The following is a 21,458-nucleotide window of genomic DNA, read 5'->3' as shown; positions in this document are numbered from 1 at the left end:
GTTTGGTGTTGCTGTATAATATATAAAACTATGCAGATTGAAGCTCAGGGGGACTGTCTGAATCGTGTTTGGTGTTGCTGTATAATATATAAAACTATGCAGATTGAAGCTCAGGGGGACTGTCTGAATCGTGTTTGGTGTTGCTGTATAATATATAAAACTATGCAGATTGAAACTCAGGGGGACTGTCTGAATCGTGTTTGGTGTTGCTGTATAATATATAAAACTATGCAGATTGAAGCTCAGGGGGACTGTCTGAATCGTGTTTGGTGTTGCTGTATAATATATAAAACTATGCAGATTGAAACTCAGGGGGACTGTCTGAATCGTGTTTGCTGTTGCTGTATAATATATAAAACTATGCAGATTGAAACTCAGGGGGGCTGTCTGAATCGTGTTTGGTGTTGCTGTATAATATATAAAACTATGCAGATTGAAACTCAGGGGGGGCTGTCTGAATCGTGTTTGGTGTTGCTGTATAATATATAAAACTATGGAGATTGAAACTCAGGGGGACTGTCTGAATCGTGTTTGGTGTTGCTGTATAATATATAAAACTATGCAGATTGAAGCTCAGGGGGACTGTCTGAATCGTGTTTGGTGTTGCTGTATAATATATAAAACTATGCAGATTGAAGCTCAGGGGGACTGTCTGAATCGTGTTTGGTGTTGCTGTATAATATATAAAACTATGCAGATTGAAGCTCAGGGGGACTGTCTGAATCGTGTTTGGTGTTGCTGTATAATATATAAAACTATGCAGATTGAAACTCAGGGGGGCTGTCTGAATCGTGTTTGGTGTTGCTGTATAATATATAAAACTATGCAGATTGAAACTCAGGGGGACTGTCTGAATCGTGTTTGGTGTTGCTGTATAATACATAAAACTATGCAGATTGAAACTCAGGGGGACTGTCTGAATCGTGTTTGCTGTTGCTGTATAATATATAAAACTATGCAGATTGAAACTCAGGGGGACTGTCTGAATCGTGTTTGGTGTTGCTGTATAATATATAAAACTATGCAGATTGAAGCTCAGGGGGACTGTCTGAATCGTGTTTGGTGTTGCTGTATAATATATAAAACTATGCAGATTGAAACTCAGGGGGACTGTCTGAATCGTGTTTGGTGTTGCTGTATAATATATAAAACTATGCAGATTGAAACTCAGGGGGACTGTCTGAATCGTGTTTGGTGTTGCTGTATAATATATAAAACTATGCAGATTGAAACTCAGGGGGACTGTCTGAATCGTGTTTGGTGTTGCTGTATAATATATAAAACTATGCAGATTGAAGCTCAGGGGGACTGTCTGAATCGTGTTTGGTGTTGCTGTATAATATATAAAACTATGGAGATTGAAACTCAGGGGGACTGTCTGAATCGTGTTTGGTGTTGCTGTATAATATATAAAACTATGCAGATTGAAGCTCAGGGGGACTGTCTGAATCGTGTTTGGTGTTGCTGTATAATATATAAAACTATGGAGATTGAAGCTCAGGGGGACTGTCTGAATCGTGTTTGGTGTTGCTGTATAATATATAAAACTATGCAGATTGAAGCTCAGGGGGACTGTCTGAATCGTGTTTGGTGTTGCTGTATAATATATAAAACTATGCAGATTGAAACTCAGGGGGACTGTCTGAATCGTGTTTGGTGTTGCTGTATAATATATAAAACTATGCAGATTGAAGCTCAGGGGGACTGTCTGAATCGTGTTTGGTGTTGCTGTATAATATATAAAACTATGCAGATTGAAGCTCAGGGGGACTGTCTGAATCGTGTTTGGTGTTGCTGTATAATATATAAAACTATGCAGATTGAAGCTCAGGGGGACTGTCTGAATCGTGTTTGGTGTTGCTGTATAATATATAAAACTATGCAGATTGAAACTCAGGGGGACTGTCTGAATCGTGTTTGGTGTTGCTGTATAATATATAAAACTATGCAGATTGAAACTCAGGGGGACTGTCTGAATCGTGTTTGGTGTTGCTGTATAATATATAAAACTATGGAGATTGAAACTCAGGGGGACTGTCTGAATCGTGTTTGGTGTTGTTGTATAATATATAAAACTATGCAGATTGAAACTCAGGGGGACTGTCTGAATCGTGTTTGGTGTTGCTGTATAATATATAAAACTATGGAGATTGAAACTCAGGGGGACTGTCTGAATCGTGTTTGGTGTTGCTGTATAATATATAAAACTATGCAGATTGAAACTCAGGGGGACTGTCTGAATCGTGTTTGGTGTTGCTGTATAATATATAAAACTGCAGATTGAAGCTCAGGGGGACTGTCTGAATCGTGAAGTATTTTAATATAGATAAGCCTACGCTACTGAAATTTACGAGAAATATGTGAGTCGCTGTGTAATATCGAGGACAAAAAACAGTTATTAAATGAATAATATAACTCAAAACACATTCAATATATATGAAAAGAAAATAAAAAACCGGCGATGATTAATTTTTTCTACTGCGTGGTTTGGATTTCAAGGAAAATGGAGAAAATTGTAAGTTTTTTAACTACGCAATTCGGCAACAACTCGCGCTACAAGACTCCCACTCACACGGCGGAAGAAATTTACTTACATTTTTTTTTACAAGATATAAGTCGGTGTTTTTTTGTTTTATCTACATCTTAATTTAGTTGAACGAGATTTAAATCTTTTTTTTAAACGTATTATGTACCAAATCCTTTTGTTCTTTGAAAAAAAAAAATTGAACACGCGCTGCAGTGACGTGGTTTAATTTCATTTTAAATCGATATATCTTCGCAAAAAAAACAGAAAATGATCAAATAAAATAAAATAAATATTTAAATCTTTCGTTTTTACTACAAACTGCCGCGTCCTACTTCCAGGACAAGTTTAACGACGGTTATGAAAAGTGTTGCCAAGCCTCACGAGAGACAAAAAACAAAAAAAAACACGTCACTGCCTTTCAAAAGAAGCCCAAAACAAGCGGCACTCATGTTAGCGGATGGCTGTTTAAGCACGTTCCAAACCGCGACCCTCAATTATAAGCGGACTTGGCAACTGGCTATGACGCTCAACGCATACATAATGAAGTCACTTTCTCAACTCTTCGGTTAGGAAAGAAAAAAAAAAAAAACGGAGAAATTCATCATTTCTAGTGTTTTCATAATTTCTGGGAAAATTAAATTACCCCCCCCCCGTTATACTGCGCATTTACCCTCGTTTACCATGTTTGTTTTTAAATGTGCTTCCCTATGCTTTACCTGACCTCTCTGTGCTTTACAATGCTTCCCTATGCTTTACCACACCTCTCTGTGCTTTACATTGCTTGCCTGTGCTTTACCAGACCTCTCTGTGCTTTACAATGCTTCCCTATGCTTTACCACACCTCTCTGTGCTTTACAATGATTCCCTATGCTTTACCAGACCTCTCTATGCTTTACAATGCTTCCCTATGCTTTACCACACCTCTCTGTGCTTTACAATGCTTCCCTATGCTTTACCAGACCTCTCTGTGCTTTACAATGCGTCCCTATGCTTTACCACACCTCTCTGTGCTTTACAATGATTCCCTATGCTTTACCAGACCTCTCTATGCTTTACAATGCTTCCCTATGCTTTACCACACCTCTCTGTGCTTTACAATGCTTCCCTATGCTTTACCAGACCTCTCTGTGCTTTACAATGCTTTCCTATGCTTTACCACACCTCTCTGTGCTTTACAATGCTTCCCTATGCTTTACCAGACCTCTCTGTGCTTTACAATGCTTCCCTATGCTTTACCAGCCCTCTCTGTGCTTTACATTGCTTCCCTATGCTTTACCAGACCTCTCTGTGCTTTACAATGCTTCCCTATGCTTTACCAGACCTCTCTGTGCTTTACATTGCTTGCCTGTGCTTTACCAGACCTCTCTGTGCTTTACACTGCTTGCCTGTGCTTTACCCATGCAGGCGTTATTTCCCATATTACAAATACTGAGCCGTTTATTGTTTTGCGTGAGAAATCTGAAGTGAAATTTGAATAATGCCCACAGCCGACCTCGTGAGACGTTGCTCTAGAGATGTCGGTCTTTGCAAATTGCAAATTGCAAAAAAAAAAAAAACTGCAACACCGCAAATCTGCAAAGGACTGCAGCCGGGAGATTTCAAAGCACACGCCTTCAAGATAAGAACATAAGAACATAAGAAAGTTTACAAACGAGAGGAGGCCATTCAGCCCATCTTGCTCGTTTGGTTGTTAGTAGCTTATTGATCCCAGAATCTCATCAAGCAGCTTCTTGAAGGATCCCAGGGTGTCAGCTTCAACAACATTACTGGGGAGTTTACAACAAGATAGCATGGATCAGAATTTCTGTATACAGAGCCTATAACAAGTATTCACCCCTCGTGGACGTTTTCACAGTTAGTTATGTTAGAACCTGAAATCCTGATGCATTTAAATAGGATTTATTTTCCTTTGATTTACACAAACCTTCTCAACACTTTGAAGAGGCAAGAGACTTTTTATCATGAAACAACAGTTAATGAAAAATAAAATAAAAAACCTGAAATGTCTTGCTTAGATAAGTATTCACCCCCCTGAGTCAATATTTGGTAGAACCACCTTTGGCAGCAATTACAGGTGTCAGTGTTTTGGGGTAAGTCTCCACCAGGTTTGCACATCCTGGATCGTGCAATATTCGGCCATTCTTCTTGGCAAAATTGCTCAAGCTCTGTCGAGTTTGATGGGGATCGCTGGTGGACAGCAATCTTCAAGTCTTGACACAGATTCTCAATCGGATTCAAGTCAGGGCTTTGACCGGTCCACTCTAGGACATTCATTTTCTTGTTTTTAAGCCACTCCAGTGTCTCTTTGGCTGTGTGCTTGGGGTCATTGTCCTGCTCAAAGGTGAACTTCCGTCCCAGTTTCAGCTTTCTTGCAGAGGGCAGCAGGTTTTCCTCAAGGATTTGCCTGTATTTGGCTCCATTCATTTTTCCTTCTATACTGACAAGTGCCCCAGTCCCTGCCGATGAGAAACATCCCCATAACATGATGCTGCCACCACCATGCTTCACAGTAGGGACGGTGTTACCTGGGTGATGTGTTGGGTTTGCTCCAGACATAACACTTTGCATTTAGGCCAGATAGTCCAATTTTTGTTTCATCGGACCACAGAATCTTTTGCCACATCTTTTCAGAGTCTCCCACATGCCTTTTTGCAAATTCCAAGCAGGATTTTACATGGGCTTTTTTCAGAAATGGCTTCCTTCTTGCCACTCTTATTATTATTATTATTATTATTATTTATTTCTTAGCAGACGCCCTTATCCAGGGCGACTTACAATTGTTACAAGATATCACATTATACATTATTTCACATTATACAGATATCACATTATTTTACATACAATTACCCATTTATACAGTTGGGTTTTTACTGGAACAATCTAGGTAAAGTACCTTGCTCAAGGGTACAACAGCAGTGTCCCCCATTGGGGATTGAACCCACAACCTTCCGGTCAAGAGTCCAGAGCCCTAACCACTACTCCACACTGCTGCCATACAGGCCAGATTTGTGGAGTGCCTGAGCTATTGTTGACACATGGACAGTTTCTTCCATCTCAGCCGTAGAACGCTGTAGGTCTTTCAGAGTTGTCATTGGCCTCTTCCTGCTCAGTTTGGGAGGACGGTCTGCTCTAAGCAGATTCGGGGTGGTGCCGTATACCTTCCACTTCTTAATGACTTGACTGTGCTCCAAGGGCTATTCAATGCCTTTGAAATCATTTTACACCCCTTCCCTGATCTGAGCCTTTCCACAACTTTATCCCGGAGTTGTTTTGAAAGCTCCTTGGTCTTCATGGTAGTATCTTTGCTTTGAATGCTCTACCCAACTGTGGGACCTTACAGAGACAGGTGTATTTAATCTGAAATCATGTGAACCACTTTTATTGCACACAGAAGAACTCCATTTAACTTATTGTGTGAATTCTGAAGGGAATTGGTTGCACCTGAGCTTATTTAGGAGTGTCATAGCACATCGGGGCAGCAGTGTGGAGTAATGGTTAGGGCTCTGGACTCCTGACCGGAGGGTCGTGGGTTCAATCCCAGGTGGGGGGGACACCGCTGCTGTACCCTTGAGCAAGGTACTTTACCTAGATTGCTCCAGTAAAAACCCAACTGTATAAATGGGTAATTGTATGTAAAAATAATGTGATATCTTGTAACAATAGTAAGTCGCCCTGGATAAGGGCGTCTGCTAAGAAATAAATAATAATAATAATAACAAAGGGGGTGAATACTTATCTAATGAAGACTTTTCAGGTTTTTATTTTTAATTGATTTGTTTTTTCACCCCCCCCCCCCCCCCCCCATTTTTTCACACGTTGAAAGTGTTGAGTAGGTTTGTGTAAATCAAAGGAAAAAAAATCCCATTTAAATGCATCAGGATTTCAGGTTGTAACACAACAAACTGTGAAAACGTCCAAGGAGGGTGAATACTTCCTATAGGCACTGTATCTGGAGAAGCACTGATGAAACTCTGTATTAGGGTTATTTAGCAGAAGATATTGAGAGGATCTGATTCTGGGAAGACAGAGGGGGTGTCTGTCTGTCTATCTGTCTGTCTGTGCTTCCCTATGCTTTAGCAGACCTATCTGTGCTTTACAATGCCCCCCTATGCTTTAGCAGACCTCTCTGTGCTTTACAATGCTTCCCTATGCTTTACCAGACCTCTCTGTGCTTTACAATGCTTCCCTATGCTTTACCAGACCTCTATGTGCTTTACAATGCTTCCCTATGCTTTACCAGACCTCTCTGTGCTTTACAATGCTTCCCTATGCTTTACCAGACCTCTCTGTGCTTTACAATGCTTCCCTATGCTTTACCACACCTCTCTGTGCTTTACAATGCTTCCCTGTGCTTTACCAGACCTCTCTGTGCTTTACAATGCTTCCCTATGCTTTACCACACCTCTCTGTGCTTTATTGCACTTTGCTGTGCTTTTACACACACACACACACACACACACACAGAGCTGTGCTGTTTTGTCGCATGTTGGGTTTCCTGTAACCTCAGGTTGGTTTCCTGTTTTGTGTAAGATTCTGAGCGCAGTGCAGTTAAAAATACAGAGCTGGGCTATTCTGGGACCCTGTTTGTCTCTCCATCTCCATTCAACACTGAACTGTCAAGGAGGAAAGAGACAGAGACAGAGAGACACAGAGAGACTGGGAGACAGAGACACAGAGACAGAGGGACACAGAGACAGAGACACATGGAGAGACTGGGAGACTGAGACACAGAGACAGAGACACAGAGACAGAGGGACACAGAGACAGAGACACACAGAGAGATTGGGAGACAGAGACACAGAGACAGAGGGACACAGAGACAGAGGGACACAGAGTGACACAGAGAGAGACACACAGAGTAAATGAGTTATTGCAATGCTGTTTGTAAACATCATAAAAAAGCAAGGGGCTTGTTCAACATGATGAAAGACAAGACTTTTGTAACAGTTTGTCCCTGTCCCTGTGTCTCACTGTCTCAGTATCTCTGTCCCTCTCTCTCTCTCTCTCTCTCTCTCTCTCTCAGCTCTGAGAACAATGGAACAACAATCAGACGCGCCTGAAAAATAACCTGACCCTGAACCGCGTGTTCGACAACAAAAAAGACGAGCGCTTCCTCTCACACTGAAAGAGAGACTCGCTCTCGTTCCCCCCTCTCTCTCTCTCTCTCTCTCTCTCTCTCAGTCTCTCCCCCCTCTCTCAGTGACGACCTACAATCTCCTCTCTCTCTCTCCCTCTCTCTCCCTTCCTCCCCCTCTCTCAATCTCTCCCCCTCTCTCTCGCTCTCTTCCTCTTCTCTCTTTCATCTCTCCTCGCGTTGAAAGGAAGTTCGTTGCTTTTGCAAACTTTGCTCGCTATCTCTCTCTCTCTCTCTCTCTCTTTCTCTGTCTCTCTTTCTTTCCCTCTGTCACTCACTCTCTCCTCAGAGCTGCTGCTGTTCAAAAACGTTTTGTCTTTTCATTTGTTACAAGAACGCGTCTAACGCTATAAACAATAAAACTACAATAATAATAATAATAATATTAATAATAATAATAATCATCACAATTAATTAAAACAATAACACTTTAGCTTCCAGAGGATTTATATATTTATATGAATGACACAAAAATGGGACCAAGATTAAAGCGCTGTATATTTCAGCTCATTTACAGCGCTGTCGGTAAGTAGACTTTTTAATAAATTCATCGAACTGTTTATGTGAAAAACGTATGAAATATATATACATATATAAATAAATCTCGAAATGTATTTTTGTTTACGACTGTAAGTCGCCCTGGATAAGGGCGTCTGCTAAGAAATAAATAATAATAATAATAATAATAATAATAATAATAATAATAATAATAATAATAATAATAATAATATTAAATTATTCACTATTTTAACGTCACTTTATTCAGCAGCTTTCATTCGGCTTCATGAAGCACAGCGAGTTCATTCTAGAGGAGATCAACTTTTATCCAGAGCTGTGAATATATTTTTTTAAAAAAACTACCGTTTACAAAAATGAAACGAAATAGTGTGTCTGCAACTCAAGGATTACAATGATTTTAATAATTTAATAACTGAAACTTTTTGTGCGTGTTCAAAAACAAACTCTTCATCTTTTGCAATCTGATTTTGATTTCAATTGATTTAAATCTCCTTTAAATTGATTCAACTCCAGTGAGACCAAAGCTGCGATATTCTCTACAAGGACAATGCTGCTATTGATTCAACTCTAGTTACAGTTGGGAAGACCGGGGCTGGCATAAGAAAGTTTACAAACGAGAGGAGGCACCATTCAGCCCATCTTGCTCGTTTGGTTGTTAGTAGCTTATTGATCCCAGAATCTCATCAAGCAGCTTCTTGAAGGATCCCAGGGTGTCAGCTTCAACAACATTACTGGGGAGTTGGTTCCAGACCATCACGATTCTCTGTGTAAAAAAGTGCCTCCTATTTTCTGTTCTGAATGCCCCTTTATCTAATCTCCATTCCCCTGGTCCTTGTTTCTTTTTTCAGGTCCCCCGGGTTGACATTGTCTATACCTTTTAGGATTTTGAATGTTTGAATCAGATCACCGTGTAGTCTTCTTTGTTCAAGACTGAATATATTCAATTATTTTAGCCTATCTAAAGCAGTTTTAAATTTAAGAACATAAGGAAGTTTACAAACGAGAGGAGGCCATTCAGCCCATCTTGCTCGTTTGGTTGTTAGTAGCTTATTGATCCCAGAATCTCATCAAGCAGCTTCTTGAAGGATCCCAGGGTGTCAGCTTCAACAACATTACTGGGGAGTTGGTTCCAGACCCTCACGATTCTCTGTGTAAAAAAGTGCCTCCTATTTTCTGTTCTGAATGCCCCTTTATCTAATCTCCATTTTATCTAATTGGTTGGTTGTCACAGTGCTCATAATTATGACACTATGTCTGGCAGGTCATGCTAACACTTCCATCTAACATAAAGATTAGCGCATATCATTTTTCTCATACCCAAAATAAAAAATGAATATTATTATTATTATTATTAATTTCTTAGCAGACGCCCTTATCCAGGGCGACTTACAATTGTTACACAAGATATCACATTATTTTTTTACATACAATTACATTATTTTTTTTACACATTATTTTTACATACAATTCCCCATTTATACAGTTGGGTTTTTACTGGAGCAATCTAGGTAAAGTACCTTGCTCAAGGGTACAGCAGCAGTGTCCCCCCACCTGGGATTGAACCCACGACCCTCCGGTCAAGAGTCCAGAGCCCTAACCACTACTCCACACAGTTATTTATGTTATAACTCTTAGTAGTATTGGAGTTTGTTTGAACTGATGGCCATGTTAATAGAACCAGATACTGGTTATCTTTTGGTGTAAAAACCAAACCAGTAGGTTCTCCCAGTAGTACTGAGATAATGAAATTGTCATGTAAAGTCGGGTTGGTCTCATCGTTTTTGGGGTTGGTTTTTCACATGGAAATCCTATAGGAAGAAGTCTTATATTTTCTACTTTTTTTTACACCAAAATGTGGGATATGTCACCATATAAAGCTTATTTAAGTTATTTACTGTTTGTCCTCCGGTTCTGTGGAGGCTGTGGTATTATTTTGTAGCGTGGGGCAACATTTCAAATATATATAGTTCGATATTTTTTATGTTCACACAAAAAGTAAAAAAAATAATATTTTTGGTCATTGTACACAGTAGAAACTATGTTACTTTTTTTAAAAAACGTTGCATTATTGTCTGCTGTAAAACCAAGGACATACTTTGTGACAACCAACCCCCTATCGTGTGACACCCCAACCCCAAGTATGGGGCAGGTTGTCAGAGGCGACCGGCGCGTTTTCAACCGTCTAAATATCATATTTGCAATAAAGTTAGGCTGAATTAAAAAACACCAATTTGCACGCGAAGAGTTATTCTTCAATATAACGAGGAACAGAACCTCCCAGAATGCCACCAGATTCAGGAAAATAATAGAGTAAAAGGTGTGACAACCAACCCCGGTCTACCCTAATTAACATCGAGTTAGCTGACAGCTGGACATCTCTGAGTAAGCGGCTGGATCGCAATCTCGATTTCAAGACGCGTGTGGATCATCTTGCAATCCAACATCATTCTAGACTTTCTGTATAGACTCATATCTTGTTTTTCACTAGTTACACCCTGAAATAAAAGCTAATTTATTGTAGATTTCTACCACAAATCGATTCTGGTGACACAGTCTGTAGGTTAGCATCGTTCTAACATTAATCAAACTGGATCCTGATATCACGCAGCCCTGAGATATACATTACAAACTCCTCCTCGTGTGTTATATGGCTCGCTTGACGTTTGAACCCCGGGTATATCTGTTTTCATTCAAGGCTATGCTATGTAAGCGGTCTCCACACACAAACGGATACTTTACAGTCGCTACAGTCTTCGATCGCACTCAGTTTTGTGTTTGACGGCTCCTCAAGTCCGTATCATTTGCTTGTTTTGCTCCGTGGTCTTGAGATGAATTTCAGTCTAAGGGCTGAATTGCACCCTTAACTCTCTCCTGGAGAGCTGCGCTTGTTTTAAATGATTGATAAGGCGTTTCTCTGATGGTTTGTCACAAGCTGATTTGCTTGTCGTGTTGAGTTTGACTCGTCTGTGTTTTCAAAGTATTTTAGTTCTGTATTTGTATTGTACTGTCTGTATGTTTTATTATACAGCTGCTGTATCTATCTATCTATATTTTATTATTATTATTTATTTCTTAGCAGACGCCCTTATCCAGGGCGACTTACAATTGTTACAAGATATCACATTATACATTATTTCACATTATACAGATATCACATTATTTTACATGCAATTACCCATTTATACAGTTGGGTTTTTACTGGAGCAATCTAGGTAAAGTACCTTGCTCAAGGGTACAGCAGCAGTGTCCCCCACCTGGGATTGAACCCACGACCCTCCGGTCAAGAGTCCAGAGCCCTAACCACTACTCCACACTGCTGCCCAAATGATTCAGGGTTATAAATCTTTAGTGAGTTATTAGTATTTATTTCTTAGCAGACGCCCTTATCCAGGGCGACTTACAATTGTTACAAGATATCACATTATTTTTACATACAATTCCCCATTTATACAGTTGTGTTTTTACTGGAGCAATCTAGGTAAAGTACCTTGCTCAAGGGTACAGCAGCAGTGTCCCCCACTGGGGATTGAACCCACGACCCTCCGGTCAAGAGTCCAGAGCCCTAACCACTACTCCACAGCTGCCCAACGTTTCGATATGTTGTCCATATCTTTCTCAAGGGAGCCTGTGTTTGAATCAAAACATTAGAGGTGTTTATAGGTGTTTGACGGCATGACAACGTCTTGTTATTGTTTGTATTCAAATCCATAATTTATTCTTACATGATGTCATGGTGTTCTATATATCGTGACATCATTTTTACTTCTATCTTTGAATCTGTATTCATTCGAATTAACATTACTTTATATAAACCTATATTTTTATTATATCATGCAATGCTGGCTCTGAGGATCAGTCTAGATTTGGCCTCCCCAGCGCATCAGCGTGCACAACTTTTGAATGAATTTTGTTTATTTATTTAAATGTTATATATTTATTGGAGTTAATTAGTTCGTTCTTTTCTGTTGAGTCCCGCTGGCATCATCGTGTTCAGTCTATTTATCCATTTACTTTCTTCTGTATGTCACATTATCTAATTTTAGCTGCTCTAATACTACAAACTTTACATCATTCATGTCCTGTCCTTAACTGGTGAAGTGCTGTACTATTGGTTCATTCATTAATTTATTTCTAATTAATAAAAGGTGGTTCTAAATTCTTTTATATAAAGTAGTTCCAGTCTCTCCAACATATTTGATTTCATCACATTTTTCACAGGCTATTCCATAAACGACATTGCTATTTTTACAGTCGGTATTAGTTATTTATTTCTTAGCAGACGCCCTTATCCAGGGCGACTTACAATTGTTACAAGATATCACATTATTTTTTACATACAATTCCCCATTTATACAGTTGGGTTTTTACTGGAGCAATCTAGGTAAAGTACCTTGCTCAAGGGTACAGCAGCAGTGTCCCCCACCTGGGATTGAACCCACGACCCTCCGGTCAAGAGTCCAGAGCCCTAACCACTACACCACACTGCTGCCCAAATAGTTTTTAGTGGATATGTGATGTTCTTATGTTTAATTATATTTTTAGTTTTGTCCATGTATTTACACACTTTACATCTACTGGTGCACATGTTCGTAGAACCTATTTTGTCAATTAATCTTTTACGTTTACTGTGAACTAAAATATCACCTAAATTAGCTTCTCTTTTGAATGCTACAACTGGGACCTTAAGAAATACTTTTTTTTAAAATTTTTCTGAATTATGTAGAATCCGCAAGTGTTTCCAAACTATCTTAGAAATATTGGGCAAAAGTTTAGAGTGAGTCATTACTAACGGGACTCACTTGACCTTTTTATCTCTATTTTTATAATCTAGTAGATCATCTCTTTTTAGTTTATCCACTTTTCTTAGCTCCGTCTCTATAATTCTTTCTTTGTATCCTCTTTTTTTAAGATTTGTTTTTAATACATTTCTTTGTTTTACAAAGTCACTTTCTTTTGAGCATATTCTTCGTATTCTTAATCCTAGACTCTTTGGGATTGTGTATCGGATGTGCAGAGGACATGTGTAAATACTGGTGCATGTCAGTAGGTTTACAGAAGAGGTCAGTCTCAATTGAACCTTCTTCAAGTTTTACTATGGTATCTAAAAATTCTATTTCTTTCCTTGTCCATCGAAGGTCCACCTTAATATTACTGTGTATTTCATTTGCCATTTTATGAAACTGGAAAAGAGATTCTTCTCCATGTGTCCAAACCCCAAAAATATCATCTACAAACCGAATGTATTCTAAAGGTTCCCTTTCCGATTTTCTAAGTAATTGTTCTTCCAATTTCCCCATGTATGTACTGGCAAAATACATTCCTAATTTAGATCCTATTGCTGTACCATCGTTTTGTTTGTAATTCTTATTAATAAATGTAAAATAACTGTTTTCTAAAACTATGTTGATCACGTTCAGCGCCTCTGCTGTTGGTATTGATTGATCTATTATTATTATTTGTTTATTTAGCAGACGCCTTTATCCGACTTACAGAGGCTAGGGTGTGTGAACTATGCATCAGCTGCAGAGTCACTTACAACTACGTCTCACCCGAAAGACGGAGCACAAGGAGGTTCAGTGACTTGCTCAGGGTCAGTGAGTCAGTGGCTGAGGTGGGATTGAACCGGGGACCTCCTGGTTACAAGCCCTTTTCTTTAACCACTGGACCACACAGACTTCTTATCTAGTCTATTATCTAGTGCTTTTTGAGCTTCTAAAGTTTCTTTACGAGGGACACTTGGGTACAAGGATTTTACACCCATGCAAAATAAAATTGTATTCTCTGGAAGGTTGTGTTTTAGTGATTCAAGTCTTTTTAAAAATTGTGTTGTATCCTTAACATAGCTTAGTAATTTCTCAACGTGCGACCTAAGTTGTTTTTCTGCTATTTCAGCTATTATGTGTGTTGGATTAATGATCGTTCTGACTATCATTCTCATAGGGTGATTTTGTTTGTGTTTTAAGATTTCCTCTTGCTAGGCCTGTTCTTGCGTTATGTGGCTGCATGTATTTTATTTAATTCTTTTGATATAATTCCTTTATTTTATAGTCTCTCCGCAATTTCCTTAACCTCTTCATATATATATATATATATATATATATATATATATATATATATATATATATATATAACATTTAAATAAATAAACAAAATTCATTCAAAAGTTGTGCATGCTGATGCGCTGGGGAGGCCAAATCTAGACTGATCCTCAGAGCCAGCATTGCATGATATAATAAAAATATAAGTTTATATAAAGTAATGTTAATTAGAATGAATACAGATTCAAAGATAGAAGTAAAAATGATGTCACAATATATAGAACAGCATTACATCATGTAAGAATAAATCATGAATTTGAATGTAAACAATAACAAGTAGTTGTCATGCCGTCAAAAACCTATAAATACCTCCAATGTTTTGATTCAAACACAGGCTCCCTTGAGAAAGACATGTACAACATATCGAAACGTTGGACAGCTGGCTCTTTGAGCTAATATATATATATATATATATATATATATATATATATATATATATATATATATATATATATATATATATATACTGCCTCTTAATGTTTTGTAAATGTTTTATAAATATGTAATAGATGCTTAATAACTCATCTCCTGCGTTTTATTACGCGTGGCTCCGTGTTGCTTTATCTCGGACTGTTTTAAATGAATTGCAGGTGTGGCCGAGCAAAGTCATCAATTAAATTAGACAATCGCTCATTTCTACCTGAAGATTTTGCAAGATTTTTAGCTGCAGTGGTTTGATTTCACAGCAAATCAAAGCTGATCAATGTCTACATAATATCTATCTATCTCTCTATCTATCTATCTATCTATCTATCTATCTATCTATCTATCTATCTATCTATCTATCTGTCTATCTGTCTGTCTGTCTGTCTGTCTGTCTGTCTGTCTGTCTGTCTATCTATCTATCTATTAAATAAATATATCTAACATGAAATGCTACTGTACTACTATGATGGCTTCCGGTAGATTTTCTATTTGTAGTTTTGCGATATCATTTTGTAGTTTTTTTTTTGATTACACAATGTTTAATAAAATACCTCAATGATGTTCATCTAGTTTTTTATCACGTCTCTATTCTGAGATTCTAGGGGACGGTTCATTTTTGTCCGCAGCTGTCCCTCCCTGCGGAGTAGAGGGGTGATTCTGAGTCGGTCGCTGTGCCCTCGTTCTGCTTGGAAACGTTATTTTCAAACTGTTTTCTGACACGGGCTCCGTCGGGTTTCTGCTGTCGGGGTTCTGTTCTGACACCCAGCGATTCTTTACAGGCTCAGAAAGCTCCACATCTCGGGACACGGGGCTGCAGTACAGAGATCTTACACCCGGACGACAAGAAAACAAACCACACTCAGTCTTTATATAAGCTTTTCATCGTCGTGTTTCTAATTTTACAATAACCTTTTGTATTTGATTTTTGTAAAATCTGATTTTTGTGCAGTAGAGTTTTTTTTCCTTGTTCTATTTTTGCAAACTAGATTTTTATCCCGGCTGTTTCTATTTTTACAATCACCTTTGATATTTTATTTTTGAGTGACATTTTTTTCAGTAGACCTTTTTTCCCTTGCTCAGTTTTTACAAGCTAGATGTTTTTTTTAAATCGTGTTTGTCTCTCATTTTAGGATTAAAAGCGCTGTTTTTGTCGCTCTTTAAATTTCAATTTTATAAAATTTTGTAGTAGACTTTTTTCATTCACTGATTTAATATTTTTTATTTTTGTGTGTGTGATGAGATCCTTGAGATGGAAGGCTCTATAGAAATGAGAATTGTATTGAATTTATTCTGTTTAACCTTTCCAGAAATGTTATTATTATTATTATTATTATTATTATTATTATTATTATTATTATTATTATTATTATTATTATGAATGAGTCATTCAGCAGACGCTTTTATCCAAAGCGACTTCCAGAGACTAGGGGGGTGAACTCTGCATCATCAACAACTGCTGCTGCTGCTGCAGAGTCACTTCCAATAGGAGCTCGTTTGTTTGACGTCTCATCCTGAAGGACGGAGCACAAGGAGGTTCAGTGACTTGCTCAGGGTCACACACACACAGGGAGTCAGTGGCTGCTGCAGAGTCACTTCCAATAGGAGCTCGTTTGTTTGACGTCTCATCCTGAAGGACGGAGCACAAGGAGGTTCAGTGACTTGCTCAGGGTCACACACACACACAGGGAGTCAGTGGCTGCTGCAGAGTCACTTCCAATAGGAGCTCGTTTGTTTGACGTCTCATCCTGAAGGACGGAGCACAAGGAGGTTCAGTGACTTGCTCAGGGTCACACACACACACAGGGAGTCAGTGGCTGCTGCAGAGTCACTTCCAATAGGAGCTTGTTTGTTTGACGTCTCATCCTGAAGGACGGAGCACAAGGAGGTTCAGTGACTTGCTCAGGGTCACACACACACACAGGGAGTCAGTGGCTGCTGCACAGTCTCTTCCAATAGGAGCTCGTTTGTTTGACGTCTCATCCTGAAGGATGGAGCACAAGGAGGTTCAGTGACTTGCTCAGGGTCACACACACACACACACAGGGAGTCAGTGGCTGCTGCAGAGTCACTTCCAATAGGAGCTCGTTTGTTTGACGTCTCATCCTGAAGGACGGAGCACAAGGAGGTTCAGTGACTTGCTCAGGGTCACACACACACAGGGAGTCAGTGGCTGCTGCAGAGTCACTTCCAATAGGAGCTCGTTTGTTTGACGTCTCATCCTGAAGGACGGAGCACAAGGAGGTTCAGTGACTTGCTCAGGGTCACACACACACACACACACACAGGGAGTCAGTGGCTGCTGCAGAGTCACTTCCAATAGGAGCTCGTTTGTTTGACGTCTCATCCTGAAGGACGGAGCACAAGGAGGTTCAGTGACTTGCTCAGGGTCACACACACACAGGGAGTCAGTGGCTGCTGCAGAGTCACTTCCAATAGGAGCTCGTTTGTTTGACGTCTCATCCTGAAGGACGGAGCACAAGGAGGTTCAGTGACTTGCTCAGGGTCACACACACACACACACACACAGGGAGTCAGTGGCTGCTGCAGAGTCACTTCCAATAGGAGCTCGTTTGTTTGACGTCTCATCCTGAAGGACGGAGCACAAGGAGGTTCAGTGACTTGCTCAGGGTCACACACACACAGGGAGTCGGAGGCTCAGCCGGGATTTGAACCTCCACTTTCTCTAAACCACTGGACCAGCGAGCCTATCAAAAAATGATCGCTCAATTGCGGGGAAGAATATATGAATAATTGAGGGAATTATAGTTCCATTACTTTTCAAATTATTATTTCATGAAAACGGTCTTCACAAAAGATCCAAGCCTGCCAGGTTTAGGTAGAGCCCTAATGTTACTCGTTTGTACTGCTCCTTATGTCTTTATAGTTTTAGTTCAGTCTCTACAGCGTCCCCTGGATGATGTAATCCACTCTGTCCATTATTACAATTCCTGGACTTGTATCTGCTCTTCATTTCTTAGTGCTTCAGTGTCCTTTTTATTTAAATGAAGTTTTCCTTTCTTTGCAGCGGCGTTGCTCTCTCGTTTCAAACTACTTCGAAAGCTCCCTGTTAATATTATAAGAACATAAGAACATAAGAAAGTTTACAAACGAGAGGAGACCATTCAGCCCATCTTGCTCGTTTGGTTGTTAGTAGCTTATTGATCCCAGAATCTCATCAAGCAGCTTCTTGAAGGATCCCAGGGTGTCAGCTTCAACAACATTACTGGGGAGTTGGTTCCAGACCCTCACAATTCTCTGTGTAAAAAAGTGCCTCCTATTTTCTGTTCTGAATGCCCCTTTATCTAATCTCCATTCCCCTGGTCCTTGTTTCTTTTTTCAGGTCCCCTGGGTCGACATTGTCTATACCTTTTAGGATTTTGAATGCTTGAATCAGATTGCCGCGTAGTCTTCTTTGTTCAAGACTGAATAGATTCAATTCTGGTTTTAATTCTGGGATAATTCTGGTTGCACTTCTTTGAACTCCTTCTAGAGCAGCAATAAATATTTGAACCCCTATCATGCTGTTTTCTTAAATAACATAAGATAAGGATCCTCTTTTAATTTTAAAGATTAAATAATATATTTAATAAGAAATGAGAGTCAATAATTTGTATGGATATTAATTTATTTTCTGCATTTTAATAATAATAATAATAATAATAATAATAATAATAATAATAATAATAATAATACCCTCATAAGAGGAGAGGTGTGGTAAAGCATAGGGAAGCATTGTAAAGCACAGAGAGGTCTGGTAAAGCATAGGGAAGCATTGTAAAGCACAGAGAGGTGTGGTAAAGCATAGGGAAGCATTGTAAAGCACAGAGAGGTCTGGTAAAGCATAGGGAAGCATTGTAAAGCACAGAGAGGTGTGGTAAAGCATAGGGAAGCATTGTAAAGCACAGAGAGGTCTGGTAAAGCATAGGGAAGCATTGTAAAGCACAGAGAGGTCTGGTAAAGCATAGGGAAGCATTGTAAAGCACTGAGAGGTGTGGTAAAGCATAGGGAAGCATTGTAAAGCACAGAGAGGTCTGGTAAAGCATAGGGAAGCATTGTAAAGCACAGAGAGGTCTGGTAAAGCATAGGGAAGCATTGTAAAGCACAGAGAGGTGTGGTAAAGCATAGGGAAGCATTGTAAAGCACAGAGAGGTCTGGTAAAGCATAGGGAAGCATTGTAAAGCACAGAGAGGTGTGGTAAAGCATAGGGAAGCATTGTAAAGCACAGAGAGGTCTGGTAAAGCATAGGGAAGCATTGTAAAGCACAGAGAGGTCTGGTAAAGCATAGGGAAGCATTGTAAAGCACAGAGAGGTCTGGTAAAGCATAGGGAAGCATTGTAAAGCACAAAGAGGTCTGGTAATGCATAGGGAAGCATTGTAAAGCACATAGAGGTGTGGTAAAGCATAGGGAAGCATTGTAAAGCACAGATAGGTCTGGTAAAGCACAGGGAAGCATTGTAAAGCACAGAGAGGTGTGGTAAAGCATAGGGAAGCATTGTAAAGCACAGAGAGGTCTGGTAAAGCATAGGGAAGCATTGTAAAGCACAGAGAGGTCTGGTAAAGCATAGGGAAGCATTGTAAAGCACAGAGAGGTGTGGTAAAGCATAGGGGAGCATTGTAAAAGTGTCGCACAGTACAAACGCAGCAGATTTGAGAAAAAAAGGATTAGGATTAGAATTAATTCTTCTTGTTTTTTTTACAGGTATCTTTTTAGAAGCTGCGAACGCTTCATTAAACACAGCAGGTAAATATCTGTTCTGAGTTTTTTTTTTTTTTCAATGTTCCTATTTTATTTCCTGTTTGCAATCATTCCGAGTGCTTCCTATCGCCCCCTGCTGGTGGAGGGGGTGTAGCGCAGGCGGCCGCGCGTCACACGATTCAACAGATCTGGAGACCCGCTGATCCCATTGTCATGAAACTTGCTGTTCACTTTATTTAGCAGAAGATATTGAGAGGATCAGAATCTGGGGGTACAGGGGGGTGTCTCTCTGTCTGTCTCCCTGTCCCACATTCCCATCTTGAGAGCACAAGAAGTTAAATAATTTTTGTAAATAATTTTAATGGATGTCAGTGACAGGCTGGTTTATATTGCTGGGATGGGGGTGGATGATGTCACTGACAGGCTTGTTTATATTGCTGGGATGGGGGTGGATGATGTCACTGACAGGCTGGTTTATATTGCTGGGATGGGGGGTGGATGATGTCACTGACAGGCTGGTTTATATTGCTGGGATGGGGGTGGATGATGTCACTGACAGGCTGGTTTATATTGCTGGGATGGGGGGTGGATGATGTCACTGACAGGCTGGTTTATATTGCTGGGATGGGGGGTGGATGATGTCACTGACAGGCTGGTTTATATTGCTGGGATGGGGGTGGATGATGTCACTGACAGGCTGGTTTATATTGCTGGGATGGGGGGTTGATGATGTCACTGACAGGCTGGTTTATATTGCTGGGATGGGGGTGGATGATGTCACTGACAGGCTGGTTTATATTGCTGGGATGGGGGGTTGATGATGTCACTGACAGGCTGGTTTATATTGCTGGGATGGGGGTGGATGATGTCACTGACAGGCTGGTTTATATTGCTGGGATGGGGGGTGGATGATGTCACGGACAGGCTGGTTTATATTGCTGGGATGGGGGGTGGATGATGTCACTGACAGGCTGGTTTATATTGCTGGAATGGGGGGTGGATGATGTCACTGACAGGCTGGTTTATTTTGCTGGGATGGGGGGTGGATGGTGTCACTGACAGGCTGGTTTATATTGCTGGGATGGGGGGTGGATGATGTCATTGACAGGCTGGTTTATATTGCTGGGATGGGGGGTGGATGATGTCACTGACAGTCTGGTTTATATTGCTGGGATGGGGGGTGGATGATGTCACTGACAGGCTGGTTTATATTGCTGGGATGGGGGGTGGATGATGTCACTGACAGGCTGGTTTATATTGCTGGGATGGGGGGTGGATGATGTCACTGACAGGCTGGTTTATATTGCTGGGATGGGGGGTGGATGGTGTCACTGACAGGCTGGTTTATTTTGCTGGGATGGGGGGTGGATGATGTCACTGACAGGCTGGTTTATATTGCTGGGATGGGGGTGGATGATGTCACTGACAGGCTGGTTTATATTGCTGGGATGGGGGGTGGATGATGTCACTGACAGGCTGGTTTATATTGCTGGGATGGGGGGTGGATGATGTCACTGACAGGCTGGTTTATATTCCTGCAATGGGGGATGGATGATGTCACTGACAGGCTGGTTTATATTGCTGGGATGGGGGGTGGATGATGTCACTGACAGGCTGGTTTATATTGCTGGGATGGGGGGTGGATGAGGTCACTGACAGGCTGGTTTATATTGCTGGGATGGGGGGTGGATGATGTCACTGACAGGCTGGTTTATATTGCTGGGATGGGGGGTGGATGAGGTCACTGACAGGCTGGTTTATATTGCTGGGATGGGGGGTGGATGATGTCACTGACAGGCTGGTTTATATTGCTGGGATGGGGGGTGGATGATGTCACTGACAGGCTGGTTTATATTGCTGGGATGGGGGGTGGATGATGTCACTGACAGGCTGGTTTATATTGCTGGGATGGGGGATGGATGATGTCACTGACAGGCTGGTTTATATTGCTGGGATGGGGGGTGGATGATGTCACTGACAGGCTGGTTTATATTGCTGGGATGGGAGGTGGATGATGTCACTGACAGGCTGGTTTGTTTTTTTCATTTCTAGCCGCTC

At 40.4% G+C, this 21,458-nt stretch overlaps 1 protein-coding gene across 1 annotated transcript in view; it reads left to right on the top strand.

Moving 5' to 3' along the window:
- Nucleotides 1-7,720: 7,720 nt before the first annotated feature.
- The window catches only part of LOC131730421 (scavenger receptor cysteine-rich type 1 protein M130-like), a 28,095-nt gene continuing 14,357 nt past the window's right edge, over nucleotides 7,721-21,458 (top strand). Inside the window, exons 1-3 of the mRNA XM_059020491.1 lie at nucleotides 7,721-8,186; nucleotides 19,404-19,445; nucleotides 21,453-21,458. The exon at nucleotides 21,453-21,458 is cut by the window's right edge and continues 294 nt beyond it. Of these exons, the coding sequence (XP_058876474.1) occupies nucleotides 8,120-8,186; nucleotides 19,404-19,445; nucleotides 21,453-21,458 (115 nt within the window). The 5' untranslated portion in view covers nucleotides 7,721-8,119. The remainder of the gene's footprint in view (nucleotides 8,187-19,403; nucleotides 19,446-21,452) is intronic.

Source organism: Acipenser ruthenus, unplaced genomic scaffold, assembly GCF_902713425.1.
Source record: "Acipenser ruthenus unplaced genomic scaffold, fAciRut3.2 maternal haplotype, whole genome shotgun sequence".
In the NCBI taxonomy this organism is placed as follows: domain Eukaryota; kingdom Metazoa; phylum Chordata; class Actinopteri; order Acipenseriformes; family Acipenseridae; genus Acipenser; species Acipenser ruthenus.
This window is presented reverse-complemented; position numbering and strand designations above follow the sequence as displayed.